This window comes from Pimephales promelas, chromosome 11, assembly GCF_988280905.1.
Source record: "Pimephales promelas chromosome 11, fPimPro1.hap1.1, whole genome shotgun sequence".
Classification (NCBI taxonomy): Eukaryota; Metazoa; Chordata; class Actinopteri; order Cypriniformes; family Leuciscidae; genus Pimephales; species Pimephales promelas.
The window spans coordinates 34,846,734-34,863,400 of NC_142779.1; the positions used below are offsets into that span (position 1 = coordinate 34,846,734).

The 16,667-nt window shown below is 35.3% G+C and overlaps 1 protein-coding gene across 1 annotated transcript in view; it reads left to right on the plus strand.

The window, feature by feature from the left end:
• The first annotated feature begins 565 nt into the window (after positions 1-565).
• pcsk2 (proprotein convertase subtilisin/kexin type 2) overlaps positions 566-16,667 on the plus strand; it is a 69,726-nt gene continuing 53,624 nt past the window's right edge. Inside the window, exons 1-2 of the mRNA XM_039690619.2 lie at positions 566-892; positions 9,963-10,067. Of these exons, the coding sequence (XP_039546553.1) occupies positions 719-892; positions 9,963-10,067 (279 nt within the window). The 5' untranslated portion in view covers positions 566-718. The remainder of the gene's footprint in view (positions 893-9,962; positions 10,068-16,667) is intronic.

A 16,667-nucleotide genomic window follows, 5' to 3' on the forward strand; every position in this document is an offset into this window, starting at 1 on the left:
ACTTGTTCATTTCGATGTTTTTGAATGCAAAAACCAAGCGAACGTTATAAGTTGACCTCAGACAACAATATAATAACATTTAAAAAGCAAGTTCATGACCCCAAAAGGGCTACAATATAAAATGTACAGTTTATCGTGCAATTTATATGATAAATTGAGTTTTACGTGCATATGACACGTACTTTACTGCGTGTACCCTTACACCACATACACTACCCAAAAACTAATTTTCGCGTAGCCTATAAATGGCACGATAAACACAATGCGTGCTATAGAGACGCATCTAATGAGAACGGGTTGATTTTCATGTGTTCTTTACCAACTGAGGAACGCGTCTTAATTCTCCGTCTTTTGTTATTCTTCATGAATATCCGAGCCTGGTAAACTAACCCTATCGGATGGAGGAATTCTCCAGGGTGCTGAAAGTACAGCATCACTTCATCCACACTAGTGAGGGAGTGAGAGAGACATCAGCCACACCCGCTTCTGCTTATTGGGCATCTTTCCGAGGAACGTCACATGCAAAACAGCCACACGTTTATGCCGTTGAATTATAGATTAAAGGGAGGCTGAACATGCAGATTGGGACACACACACACACTCACACACTCATGCACCGATGACTGAGGAGAGAGATGCGTCCTGACGAGCCTTGCTGAAGCGATCTCCGTTTGACAGCGTTCACTCACACACAGCACGGAGAAGAGAAACACACACGATGCGTTTATTCTTCAGAGATGTGGTTCTCCTCCTGCTCAATGCTCTGGTGCTGATATCTGCAGCTGGAGAGGAGCTCATCTTCACCAATCATGCTCTGGTCCAGTTGCACGAGGGCACGGATGAAGATGCGCACACTCTTGCACTGGAGAACGGCTTCGGGAGCGCGAGGAAGGTACGCGCACCAGAACGCCTGCAAACCTGTCATGTTGATGCATGCATGCTCAAATAAGGCTCAAAGTCAGGGTTTTATCATATAGAAGCATATGTGCACCACTCGTGCAAATATGAGTACACCGTGTTCTTGTTTACATCACAAACAAATCAACTGAATTAAGATCTACATTCATTCTGCAGAATATAAACTCAGATGAGAGGTAGTACATCAATTTACAAAGTCATAGTTTATTGTTTTTTTAATGGTCATATAGTCGGAATTGTTTTTCCTGATATACTGGAACTGCCACGGGATAAAAGAAGAACACTTAAAATAATATAACTTGAAAACAGGAATTTCAATTAATCCAGGATGGGATTTAATTCTTTGATCTTATTATAGAGATATAATTATGCAGCTGATTATGAAAACAAACTGAATCACATCATTTCTTATTTGCTGTACACATAAAAACAAAACATCCCCTGGAATTGAATGAAATAGCACGGCTTGTCATGTTGATTATGCTAATGTTAGTCTTTTTGGTTGTGTAATGTCAACAGGAGCGGTAAGAAAATGACTGAGAATTACTCTAGTGTAAATAGTAAACATATCTTTCATCTGACATCGCAATGTTTATTTATTCCATCTCCATAAAGAGCCATTTATCACACAACAGGGACTTGATAGCTTGACAAATCAGCCTTGTCAAATGTCAAAACATCACTGGTGTGGAACAGAGCTTCACGTGTGACCATGCATTGGAGAGTGAGAGAGAGAGAGAGATTTTATTCTTCTAATTCATGCACTCTTTGTCTGAACCAATTTACGATCCCTTTGAATTTGCGATTCACTGCTTCTTTGCTCCTGATAAACAGTGTTACAATACAATAAAAAATACAATACAGATGCCAAAATATATTAAATTTGACGTTTTCAGAGCCATAGGATCTGATTTGTAGCAGATTCATGTTCTTAATATTCCAAGCAATGAAAATGCTTTATTATCATGACAAATAATATTCTCAATGTTAACTTATTAGCATTGGCAGTGAATATTAGTTGGTGTCACTCAGACCAGGTTTTAGATCAATGCAAGCCAATGAAGTTCTTGGCTAATGTTCAAAAAGTGCTAGTTTATAATATCCAGTAATACAGATCATATGATTATTTCTGCAGGGAGTATTAGTGCCATAAACATCTTACTGTAATTTTTGGTTATCTACACTGCAAATAAATGCTTTTCTTTCTTATTAAGTTGGCTTGAGAAAGCCAACTTACTGAAATCCTATTTAAACTTATTAAGTTGGCTTGAGAAAGCCAACTTACTGAAATCCTATTTAAACTTATTATTATTATTATTATTATTATTCTTCTTACTCAAAATTTTCTGACTCTAACTCCTCCTAGAGCTTTAACTCTACAAACTCCAAACTCGGGTCAGACCTTCAGACTGTTCTGACTTAGTGTGCTATATCTTTTTAGACTGATTCGACTTTCAGATTTCTTAAAAATTAATATTAAAAATCATAAAAATCCCATTGACTTTCATTGCAGCATGGTCAAATTGAGCCAAGACTACGGTGGCCCAATAGCGTACAACAAAAACTCAAATGTAAATTCCCTGAAGCCCTAGACTCAATTAAACTACCATTCTATATGAACTAATGAACTATCTATCTATCTATCTATCTATCTATCTATCTATCTATCTATCTATCTATCTATCTATCTGTCTGTCTGTCTGTCTGTCTGTCTGTCTGTCTGTCTGTCTGTCTGTCTGTCTGTCTGTCTGTCTGTCTGTCTATCTATCTATCTATCTATCTATCTATCTATCTATCTATCTATCTATCTATCTATCTATCTATCTATCTATCTATCTATCTATCTATCTATCTATCTATCTTTCTTTCTAACAAATCTATCCATCTTTCTTTCTACCTAATCTATCCATCTTTATTTCTACCTAACTAATCTATCCATCTTTCTTTCTAACAAATCTATCCATCTTTCTTTCTAACAAATCTATCCATCTTTCTTTCTACCTAATCTATCCATCTTTCTTTCTACCTAATCTATCCATCTTTCTTTCTAACTAATCTATCCATCTTTCTTTCTAACAAATCTATCCATCTTTCTTTCTAACAAATCTATCCATCTTTCTTTCTAACAAATCTATCCATCTTTCTTTCTACCTAACTAATCTATCCATCTTTCTTTCTAACAAATCTATGCATCTTTCTTTCTAACAAATCTATCCATCTTTCTTTCTACCTAATCTATCCATCTTTCTTTCTAACTAATCTATCCATCTTTCTTTCTAACAAATCTATCCATCTTTCTTTCCAACTAATCTATCCATCTTTCTTTCTAACAAATCTATCCATCTTTCTTTCTAACTAATCTATCCATCTTTCTTTCTACCTAATCTATCCATCTTTCTTTCTAACTAATCTATCCATCTTTCTTTCTAACAAATCTATCCATCTTTCTTTCTAACTAATCTATCCATCTTTCTTTCTAACAAATCTATCCATCTTTCTTTCTAACTAATCTATCCATCTTTCTTTCTAACAATTCTATCCATCTTTCTTTCTAACTAATCTATCCATCTTTCTTTCTAACAAATCTATCCATCTTTCTTTCTAACTAATCTATCCATCTTTCTTTCTAACAAATCTATCCATCTTTCTTTCTACCTAACTAATCTATCCATCTTTCTTTCTAACTAATCTATCCATCTTTCTTTCTAACAAATCTATCCATCTTTCTTTCTAACTAATCTATCCATCTTTCTTTCTAACAAATCTATCCATCTTTCTTTCTAACTAATCTATCCATCTTTCTTTCTTACTAATCTATCCATCTTTCTTTCTAACAATTCTATCCATCTTTCTTTCTAACAAATCTATCCATCTTTCTTTCTAACTAATCTATCCATCTTTCTTTCTAACAAATCTATCGTTCTTTCTTTCTACCCAAGTAATCTATCCATCTTTCTTTCTAACAATACTTTCTTTCTCTTTCTTTCTTTCTTTCTTTCTTTCTTTCTTTCTAACAAATCTATCCATCTTTCTTTCTAACTAATCTATGCATCTTTCTTTCTAAAAATTCTTTCTTTCTCTTTCGTTCTTTCTTGATGCTAATAACATGCTAATCATGCTAGCTTTCCGCTAATCATGTTAGCTTCTTGTTAAAAACATGCTAGCATGATGCTAGCTACATGCTAATCATGCTAGCTACATGCTAATCATGTTAGCTTCTTGCTAAAAACATGCTAGTATGATGCTAGCTACATGCTAATCATGCTAGCATGATGCTAGCTACATGCTAATCATGCTAGCTTCTTGCTAAAAACATGCTAGCATGATGCTAGCAACATGCTAATCATGTTATTATGATGCTAGCTACATGCTAATCATGCTAGCATGATGCTAGCTACATGCTAATCCTGCTAGCTTCTTGCTAAAAACATGCTAGCATGATGCTAGCAACATGCTAATCATGTTATTATGATGCTAGCTACATGCTAATCATGCTAGCATGATGCTAGCTACATGTTAATCATGCTAGCTTCTTGTTAGCAACATGCTAATCATGCTAGCATGATGCTAGCTACATGCTAATCATGCTAGCTTCTTCCTAAAACATGTTAGCATGATGCTAGCAACATGCTAATCATGCTATTATGATGTTAGCTACATGCTAGTCATGCTAGCTTCTTGCTAAAAACATGTTAATCATGCTAGCTTGATGCTAGCTACATGCTAATCATGTTAGCTTCTTGCTAAAAACATGTTAGCATAATGCTAGCAACATGCTAATCATGCTATTATGATGTTAGCTACATGCTAATCATGCTAGCTTCTTGCTAAAAACATGTTAGCATGATGCTAGCAACATGCTAATCATGCTATTATGATGTTAGCTACATGCTAGTCATGCTAGCTTCTTGCTAAAAACATGCTAATCATGCTAGCTTGATGCTAGCTACATGCTAATGATGTTAGCTTCTTGCTAAAAACATGTTAGCATGATGCTAACAACATGCTAATAATGTTATTATGATGCTAGCTACATGCTAATCATGCTAGCTTCTTGCTAAAAACATGCTAACATGATGCTAGCAACATGCTAATCATGCTAGCATGATGCTAGCTACATGCTAATCATTCTAGCTTCTTGCTAAAACATGCTAGCATGATGCTAGCAACATGCTAATCATGTTAACAAGATGCTAGCTACATGCTAGTCATGCTAGCTTCTTGATAAAAACACGTTAGCATGATGCTAGCAACATGCTAATCATGCTATTATGATGCTAGCTACATGCTAATCATGCTAACAACATGCTAATCATCTTAACTACATGCTAATCAAATTAGCATCAAGCTAGCTACATGCTAATCATGTTAGCTTCTTGCCAAAAACATCTATCTATCTATCTATCTATCTATCTATCTATCTATCTATCTATCTATCTATCTATCTATCTATCTATCTATCTATCTATCTATCTATATTTCTTTCTAACTAATCTATCTTTCTAACTAATCTATCCATCTTTCTTTCTTTCTTTCTTACTTTCTTTCTAATCTATCTTTAAAACTTCATTCAAACTTCAAAACTTCAAACGCTCTGGTCCTGGTTTTCTCAAGCCAACTTAAAGTTTGTCATCAAACTTTTTTTTCTAGTTATTATTATTCTTCTTACTCAAAATTTTCTGACTCTAACTCCTCCTAGAGCTTTGACTCTACAAACTCCAAACTCGGGTCAGACCTTCAGACTGTTCTGACTTAGTGTGCTATATCTTTTTAGACTGATTCGACTTTCAGATTTCTTAAAAATTAATATTAAAAATCATAAAAATCCCATTGACTTTCATTGCAGCATGGTCAAATTGAGCCAAGACTACGGTGGCCCAATAGCGTACAACAAAAACTCAAATCTAAATTCCCTGAAGCCCTAGACTCAATTAAACTACCATTCTATATGTACTAATGAACTATCTATCTATCTATCTATCTATCTATCTATCTATCTATCTATCTATCTATCTATCTATCTATCTATCTATCTATCTATCTATCTATCTATCTATCTATCCATCTTTCTTTCTAACAAATCTATCCATCTTTCTTTCTAACAAATCTATCCATCTTTCTTTCTAACTAATCTATCCATCTTTCTTTCTACCTAATCTATCCATCTTTCTTTCTAACAAATCTATCCATCTTTCTTTCTACCTAATCTATCCATCTTTCTTTCTACCTAATCTATCCATCTTTCTTTCTACCTAATCTATCCATCTTTCTTTCTACCTAACTAATCTATCCATCTTTCTTTCTAACAAATCTATCCATCTTTCTTTCTAACAAATCTATCCATCTTTCTTTCTACCTAATCTATCCATCTTTCTTTCTACCTAATCTATCCATCTTTCTTTCTACCTAATCTATCCATCTTTCTTTCTACCTAATCTATCCATCTTTCTTTCTACCTAATCTATCCATCTTTCTTTCTAACAAATCTATCCATCTTTCTTTCTACCTAATCTATCCATCTTTCTTTCTAACAAATCTATCCATCTTTCTTTCTACCTAATCTATCCATCTTTCTTTCTACCTAACTAATCTATCCATTTTTCTTTCTAACTAATCTATCCATCTTTCTTTCTAACAAATCTATCCATCTTTCTTTCTACCTAATCTATCCATCTTTCTTTCTAACAAATCTATCCATCTTTCTTTCTACCTAATCTATCCATCTTTCTTTCTACCTAACTAATCTATCCATTTTTCTTTCTAACTAATCTATCCATCTTTCTTTCTAACAAATCTATCCATCTTTCTTTCTACCTAATCTATCCATCTTTCTTTCTACCTAACTAATCTATCCATCTTTCTTTCTAACAAATCTATCCATCTTTCTTTCTAACAAATCTATCCATCTTTCTTTCTAGCAAATCTATCCATCTTTTTTTCTAACTAATCTATCCATCTTTCTTTCTAACTAATCTATCCATCTTTCTTTCTTACTAATCTATCCATCTTTCTTTCTAACTAATCTATCCATCTTTCTTTCTAAATAATCTATCGTTCTTTCTTTCTAACAAATCTATCGTTCTTTCTTTCTACCTAACTAATCTATCCATCTTTCTTTCTAACAATTCTATCCATCTTTCTTTCTAACAAATCTATCCATCTTTCTTTCTAACAAATCTATCCATCTTTCTTTCTAGCAAATCTATCCATCTTTCTTTCTAACTAATCTATCCATCTTTCTTTCTTACTAATCTATCCATCTTTCTTTCTAACTAATCTATCCATCTTTCTTTCTAAATAATCTATCGTTCTTTCTTTCTAACAAATCTATCGTTCTTTCTTTCTACCTAACTAATCTATCCATCTTTCTTTCTAACAATTCTATCCATCTTTCTTTCTAACAAATCTATACATCTTTCTTTCTAACTAATCTATCCATCTTTCTTTCTAACAAATCTATCGTTCTTTATTTCTACCCAAGTAATCTATCCATCTTTCTTTCTAACAATACTTTCTTTCTCTTTCTTTCTTTCTTTCTTTCTTTCTTTCTTTCTTTCTTTCTTTCTTTCTTTCTTTCTTTCTTTCTTTCTTTCTTTCTTTCTTTCTAACAAATCTATCCATGTTTCTTTCTAACTAATCTATCCAGCTTTCTTTCTAACAAATCTATCCATCTTTCTTTCTAACTAATCTATGCATCTTTCTTTCTAAAAATTCTTTCTTTCTCTTTCGTTCTTTCTTTCTTTCTTGATGCTAATAACATGCTAATCATGCTAGCTTTCTGCTAATCATGTTAGCTTCTTGTTAAAAACATGCTAGCATGATGCTAGCTACATGCTAATCATGCTAGCATGATGCTAGCTACATGCTAATCATGCTAGCTTCTTGCTAAAAACATGCTAGCATGATGCTAGCTACATGCTAATCATGCTAGCATGATGCTAGCTACATGCTAATCATGCTAGCTTCTTGCTAAAAACATGCTAGCATGATGCTAGCAACATGCTAATCATGTTATTATGATGCTAGCTACATGCTAATCATGCTAGCATGATGCTAGCTACATGCTAATCCTGCTAGCTTCTTGCTAAAAACATGCTAGCATGATGCTAGCAACATGCTAATCATGTTATTATGATGCTAGCTACATGCTAATCATGCTAGCATGATGCTAGCTACATGTTAATCATGCTAGCTTCTTGCTAGCAACATGCTAATCATGCTAGCATGATGCTAGCTACATGCTAATCATGCTAGCTTCTTCCTAAAAACATGTTAGCATGATGCTAGCAACATGCTAATCATGCTATTATGATGTTAGCTACATGCTAGTCATGCTAGCTTCTTGCTAAAAACATGCTAATCATGCTAGCTTGATGCTAGCTACATGCTAATCATGTTAGCTTCTTGCTAAAAACATGCTAGCATAATGCTAGCAACATGCTAATCATGCTATTATGATGTTAGCTACATGCTAATCATGCTAGCTTCTTGCTAAAAACATGCTAGCATGATGCTAGCAACATGCTAATCATGCTATTATAATGTTAGCTACATGCTAGTCATGCTAGCTTCTTGCTAAAAACATGCTTATCATGCTAGCTTGATGCTAGCTACATGCTAATGATGTTAGCTTCTTGCTAAAAACATGTTAGCATGATGCTAACAACATGCTAATAATGTTATTATGATGCTAGCTACATGCTAATCATGGTAGCATGATGCTAGCTACATGCTAATCATGCTAGCTTCTTGCTAAAAACATGCTAACATGATGCTAGCAACATGCTAATCATGCTAGCATGATGCTAGCTACATGCTAATCATTCTAGCTTCTTGCTAAAACATGCTAGCATGATGCTAGCAACATGCTAATCAGGTTAGCATGATGCTAGCTACATGCTAGTCATGCTAGCTTCTTGATAAAAACACGTTAGTATGATGCTAGCAACATGCTAATCATGCTATTATGATGCTAGCTACATGCTAATCATGCTAACAACATGCTAATCATCTTAACTACATGCTAATCAAATTAGCATTAAGCTAGCTACATGCTAATCATGTTAGATTCTTGCCGAAAACATCTATCTATCTATCTATCTATCTATCTATCTATCTATCTATCTATCTATCTATCTATCTATCTATCTATCTATCTATATTTCTTTCTAACTAATCTATCCATCTTTCTTTCTTTCTTTCTAATCTATCTTTAAAACTTCATTCAAACTTCAAAACTTCAAACGCTCTGGTCCGGCTTTCTCAAGCCAACTTAAAGTTTGTCATCAAACTTTTTTTTCTAGTTCTTATGTTGTTTTCGGTACAAATATCTAACAATTCTTAGATCAAGAAGCATATACTAGATAAGTAAATGGCATAAGAATTGAAATCTTGTTTTCTGAAAGAAAAGTGAGTTTTTGTTTAAAACAAGCACATTTACTGCCAATGGAGTGAGAAAAAGTATTTTGATTCAAATGAAAATCAAGCAAAACTTCACTCACTTAATTTAGATTTTTTTCCCCCCAGAAAACTTGGTTTTCTTGGTTAAGCTTCTTGGTTAAGAATTGTTAGATATTTGCACCAAAAACATGACAAAAATAAATATAAATAAATAAATAATGATTATTTTAAAATAAAATAACAAAAAAGCATTTTTTTTTGCAGTGTAAGATGTTTATGGCACTAAAGCTGCCCGCAGAAATGATCATAAGATCTGTATTATTGGATATTATAAACCTGATTTAATAAATGTTAGATGGAAACCAGACAAAAATAAGAAAGAAAAGCATTTTTGCAGTGAATATTTGCATGCACAAACAATCTCAGCATCTTTTTTATGCCCAATTTGTACACATTTTCATGCTGATGAGTGTCAGTTTATAAATTGACATTAATGGGATGAAACATTCATGTTTAACCATGCAGACACTCTGTTTGGCCTTTGAAAACATTACATTAAATCTTCTGGGTTTGGTGTATTCCACACTTCTCAGAGGTCAAACTCTTCTAACAGACGCGTGTGTGTGTGTGTGTGTGTATTCCAGCTTCCCTTTGGCGAGGGGTTATTTCACTTCTACCCACGGGAAATGCCCAAAACTCGCAGGAAACGCAGCGTTGACCACCTCCACCGCCTGGCGAACGATCATCGGGTAAGACCAGCATCTCACAGTGTGTGTGTGTGTGTGTTCCCATAGAGACGAACCCAGCCACTGGGAAACAACAGCTAATCTGTTGCCAGATTGCTTGTATGAGTTAAAGACTAACATGTAAATCGAGTTTTTGGCTTGAAGTTTGAATGCTATGTTATTAGCTATTATGACATTATGCAGTTTGAGTGATGCTTTGTTCTGATTCTGGATGCTGATTGGTTAATGCAGTGCTAAAATGCACAATATAGTCACAGCTCTGATGTGAAACACACTAACATTACATGGTTTACATGGCTGTCATCCATTATGGCTAATGGCAAGTTTGTGTCAAGGTCATGCTGTACTCGTTCATGACAATATCTGTATATATACACTGTAAAAATGAATATGCTTTATCTAATCAATAGAATTGTGGCAACAGATTGCAAGCAATATTATTAATTAAATTTAACAAATTAGAATAGAGTAATAATTAATCAAATTATTCCTTAAAAGTTAACCATTTAAATTGAGTAAAGTTTACACCAAATTTTTTTTTTACAAAAATATCTCACGTCAAAGAACTCTTTATTTTATATTGCCAATATTGAAGACACCTGATGTTAACAAGCAGAATCACTGAAGGAGAAAACCGGCATTTTAAAACAAACACCGATCACCATAATGGTGACTTAAATGTATGTTTTTTTGGTTGTTGTTGTAAGTTTTACTCATTTTAAATGGTTAACTTTTAAGGAATTAATTTGAGTAATTGTTACTCAATACTATTTTGTTAAATTTAATTAAAAATATTGCTTGTAATCTGTTGCCACAATTTTTTTGATTAGATAAAGCATATTCATTTTAACAGTGTATCGCATGTAGCACAATCTCTCAATGTTTTAATGTTCGCATAAGATGAACTGCTCTTTCTAAAGTTGAGCAAGTTGATTGATTAACTGGCCGCTCAGACAGGAGACATGTGTGTTTTGATGCGACAGTAAATACCAGTTATTTCACAGTCTTAAAACTTTCTGTTTGGAGCTGAGACAGCTTTTTCATAAAAAAAAACTAATCATAAATGAACCATAGATGGGGTTTTTTTTTTGAGACAGAAAATGTAAAGATTTCAATCTGTAAGATTTAATCCTGTAATCATCCTCCGTAATCCTGTGACAGCAGTGATCGGCACTCGCGTGACAGGACCTGTTCAGTTTCTGCGCTTTAATAACTGAACAGCTATTAATGTTCAATTGTGGGTTTGAGGAGTTGAATTATTTATTAGTCTGTTCATCAGCATTGCTCCGGCTAAAGTGTGTTAACTCATCCGCCATCAGCATATTGAGCTTCAGTCATTGGTTGCAAAGATCCTCAAAGCATGAAGATGCGTTATATAAAGTCATTGCTGGTGAAATCTTCTCTAGACATCAGGCAAACCATTTCAACCCGATTCACGTAAACTTAGCCATTTTTTCCGGCTTAATCTGGTGTATTTCATGTCTTCCACTCTTCACCATCCAAACATTTCCAGATTAATAAAACCAAGCATTTTCCCCTCATTGATCATGTTCCCGAAATACATCACATTATGGAAGTGAAATGTTTTAAAGTGGTGATATAATGCCTTTCTCACAAGATGTGAAATATGTCCCCAGGGTGTGTGTGTGTGAAGTTTTAGCTCATAATACCCCACAGATATTTTTTAAATCATGTTAAAATCGTCACCAAAAATGCGCATGTCCCTTTAAATGCAAATGAGTTGCTGCTCCCGGCACAGAGGGCGGAGCTTCAAGAGTTTGTGATTGTGTGTGTTTGCAGCTCCGATTACCTCTCACACACTGAACATTTCAAAAACTTTTAGCTTTTTATGTTCAAACCAGAGTCGCACAATGATGGCGAGACTCAAGAAGTGACAACATGTAGAAGCAACAGCACATTTCTGAAGGGTTAGTTGATGAATTTATGTGTCCGATGTGGAGTTAACGATCTTCTAATCATTGATTAGCATATTCTGTCATGACAATCTACAAATCCTGTTCCGGGGGCGGGGTTTATGTAAATTTTAGGGTTAGTGATGATGTCACTAACCCAGGAGGACGCTTGTGTAGTTCCTTCCAGACGTTTGTTGTAGTCCTTAAAAAGCAATTTCAGTAAAAGAAAATATCAAAATATCTCTCTTTGCTTTGAAATTTGAGCGTTGTAACTTTACAGATGTTGCTTTACACAGTAACTAAAGTTAGAAAAGTGAAATCATAATCACTTTTGATTTCGGTTGCGTCCAAAATCGAACGAGTAGGTACTTTTAAATAAGAAATTACTTCACGGCCACTAAAATGTGCAGTATGAATGTAATACGGGCGGACTACACTAAATCCGCCATGATGTCAATATCATGTGACCTTCCAGCGTCACTGTCATTCATAAACCCTCTCCCGTGGCCTCATGGGATAGCAAAGCGTCCATTGTCCCAAAGTGGGACTTTTCCCTTCTCTTTTATGAGCACTGTGAATTCAGACGCACTTCTTTTGTCACATACTGTACTATATATGTGATTTCAGATGCAGCCAGTGTTTTATGTTTAATTCAATTCACTTTAAAAAAAAAGCTGACCGATCAATAATGCCTCTATTTTTCTATGTCTGTTTCCATCTATCACACGGAGATATCGCTGAAAACTTCCCCACGTACAGTTTTGATTCAATTAGAGTCTGTTCCACTGACCAGGGTAATCAATTCAGAAATGACAGTCCCATCATATTTCATCCATTCATCATCTTGATAAATGACACACGTCTCATTAACAGACTGATGTGCATTAGCTCAGCCGGGCTTTACCGATGGACACAAGCTACAAATGGGTCATCCGGTCACGGACAGCGGGGGGAAACAATGCGAATGCTAATAATAAAAATAAATATAAAAGCATGCAATTACAAAAAGAAAGAAGCTTTTGCTAAGGAGAAGCCACATCTTTTGTTGTTGGCATCAATCAAACTCTGCTGTATTTTGGTGAAAATGATCTGCCACTTGATTGAATTTAGCACAAATGCATTGTAAAAACAATGGTAACTTGCAATTTTTATCTAAATTAGCTATTACATGCAATGCATAAAACATTATTGTTGGTAAATTTAGACGTATTCACTGATATTAAATCATATTTTTGACTTTCTTTGTGTACAACCGTGAACAAAACTACACAAAGTAAAGGAAAATATGACCCATACTACATTAAAAGCAGGTTTATTGCAATGGGAATACACATTGCGTTGCTTTGAGTGTGTTTTGGGACGCGAAACGCATGAAAAAGACGTTTAGAAACCCAAACGTACAGCTTTGTTGCATTGATTGGGCCTTTGCAGTTTGTTGTGAAATAATGAAATATCAATGTTTGATTTTAAGGACATGACTAATGTCCAGGAAGTAAATCTGAGGAGCGAAAGCATCCCGGTTTGTGCTGGATTTAGGAGAAGCGATGCAGGAGAATGAAGGAGAGGTTTCTCCATCGACATCATTTCCAGCTCAAGTGTTGTGTGTATTCTCAGAGCGCTGTGTATTGATCTGTGTCCTGTTTTTGTGCTCCGCTCATTCACACACTCCTCTCATATTTGCTTTGCTCTTCATTTGGACAGTCACACTCTTAAACAGCAACACACTGTGTTCGGACATATTTACAAAGCAAGTTACGTTCAAATAAACGACTGCATAGACTAGCTACACTCTTAAAATAAGGCATTTGTAGTTCTTATGTAGTGCCTATGGAACTTTTCAGTGCGCAAAAAGTAGAAAAAAGAAAAATATGAAATGGTTTGTCTATGGGATCGCTGCGAAAACCCCCGTTTGGAAGCTTTGATTTTTTTTAAACTTTTTTAATTGAAAATAAGGAACAAGGGGTCATCATAAGCATTGCCCAGACAATACAATTTCCATACATTCTTTGAATTACAATAACACACTTATCCGTATCCACACATTTATCCCAATACTTAAAGGAGTAGTTCACTTTTAAAGAAACTTTTGCTGATAATTTACTCGCCCCCATGTCATCCAAGATGTCCATGTCTTTCTTTCTTCAGTCGAAAATAAGTTTAAGGTTTTTGATGAAAACATTCCAGGATTTTTCTCCATATAATGGACTTCAATGGGAACCAAACGGTTCGAAATCCAAAAGACAGTTTCAGTGCAAACTGTTTAAAGGTTTTTAAACGATTCCAGACGATGAATAAGGGTCTCATCTAGCGAAACGATCGCTCATTTAAAAAATAAATAAAAAAGTTTAAGTTTTATAAGCACAAATGCTTGCCTTGCTGAATGAACGAACTGACTCGGGAAAAGATTTGTTCATTTTGAAGAACGAGTTCGAACAGGAGAGTCACGAACGCGCATTACAGAACAGAGCAAGGCGACCATTTGAGCTTATAAAACTTAAACTTTGTTATTTTTTTTTTAATGAGCGATCGTTTTGCTTGATAAGACCCTTATTCATCGTCTGGTGTCGTTTAAAGCCCTTTGAACAGTTTGCACTGAAACTGTCTTTTAGACCTTGAACCGTTTGGTTCCCATTGAAGTCCATTATATGGAGAAAATCCTGGAATGTTTTCATCAAAAACCTTAATTTCTTTTCGACTGAAGAAAGAAAGACATGGATATCTTGGATGACATGGGGGTGAGTAAAAAAATTTTTTTTTAAAAGTAAACTACTCTTTTAATATATTTTTCTGTGGCTAGTATTTGTTATTTATTAGTATTTTAAGTACGTATTTGTTCTGTGGCTCTTCGTATCGCTCTGGGTTTTGGGTTTTAACTCAACTATGCTTGTGGAGCAATTATTACACACTTCACCTTTAAAGACAAATTTAAATTACCATGTGCTCTGAACTTTAGGGACGAAATTAAGAAGGAGATTTACGCAAAGACCCACTTGCATTCGCTACTTCAGAAACACTTGTATTTTCTTTAATGCAAATCTGCACTGCTTGTGCTCTCTCCTGGATCAATCATTTCAACCAGTGTTTTTCTAATTTCAAAATCACTTTGGATAAAGCAGTCTTCCAAATGAATAATGCATTAAAATATGATTGCATATGAAGATGTGTGTGTAAAGGGAAAGGACAGTGTTCAGGGCGACGCGCGTATGAAGCGTACGGTGCCATTTTGAGAAGCAGCAACATCTGAGTCATGGGTTTGTCAGATGTGAGGAGATAAGACAGGCTGATCCCACCGGAAACACAGCAGAGGGTTAAGAACACATCCCGAATGTCCATTAATCAGGAAACATCACGAGTTCTGGGGTTTTAAGGATCATTGATGGTAAAACACAATGCAGCTGATTGCCAAATTGGTAAATGAGAGGTAATGTGCCCTTCAAAACCCATATACTGCAGTGTAGTGAGATTTTACATTAGACCGAACCGACCCATAAACCCCTGAAGCCAATTTATTCCTTCTGTCTGTCACTTTATTTCTTCTACCTGTCACTTTCCCACCTTTCAGCTCAGATTCGTTCGACTCAATTATCATGTCCTCGCTGGTAGAGAGAGATTTTCTTCTCATCTTTTGCAGAAAGAAACACATTGATAGAATACTGCGTTTTGTACTATGACTAAAATTTTAAAGGGATAGTTCACTTTGAAATTTATTTTTGATATGTTTTATCTTACCTCAAGGGCATCCAAGATGTAGGTGTCTTTGTTTCCACAGTATTTTCAATTTTGACATTTTTCAGTCAAACCGTTGTTGTCTATCAGTCATACACTGGAGGCTAAGGGGGTCCACCAAAGAGCAGCACAGAGAAGTCAAAATTAAACATGATTTAATGACTCGTAAATGTAAGTACACATTGATGGCCTAAGACACGAAACGAGCGGTTTGTGTGAGAAAACCAACAGTATTCATATCGTTTACACAAAGCCGGGTAATTAGAGAAACGGGTGTTTCCCCCGCCTTGTTTTCAATAATAACATTGTGCACACACCCGCATAAATACGCCGTTGAGCGCCATCATAACTATGCCAAACCTATGGGTGGCAGTGTAGGGGTTAAGGATAAAGCCATGCAAGTCAATCAGAATCCTCAGAATCGACAAGAGAGAACTTAAAACCCAGTTTCTCCCAGTTCACACGACAACACATAACCGGCGTTTTCAGTAATATCCACTTTGGCCGGAGTTTTTAGAAAAAATTGTTTGTTTGTTGTGATAAAAACTGGGTTTTCGTGTAAATGACAGGCCAAACCGCAGGGAAATATCTGCATTTTTCCTTCGTGTAAACGGGGCCTAACTCAGGCTATGTTTACATGGAAACGATCTGAAGGCAAAACGCAAAAGTGGCGTTGAGTTATCACTTTTTATTCTGCGTTTAGACGAGCGTTATGGGTGGGAAATCCGCGTGCATATGGTGACGCAAAAGTGTGTGAAATTCGATGTAGTATGCACTCCAGGCGGCACTGCCACACAACAACACCAAGTCGGCATACAACCTTCACTGTCTAGCAGACTTTTGCGTTTTACCCTTTACACGGGAACGCGGCGGTGGAGCGTTTTTAAGATCTCCACTCTGGAGGGTGGTTTCACGCCGTCACCGTGTAAACGAAAGCCACAATCGATAAAATATTATTACGTTT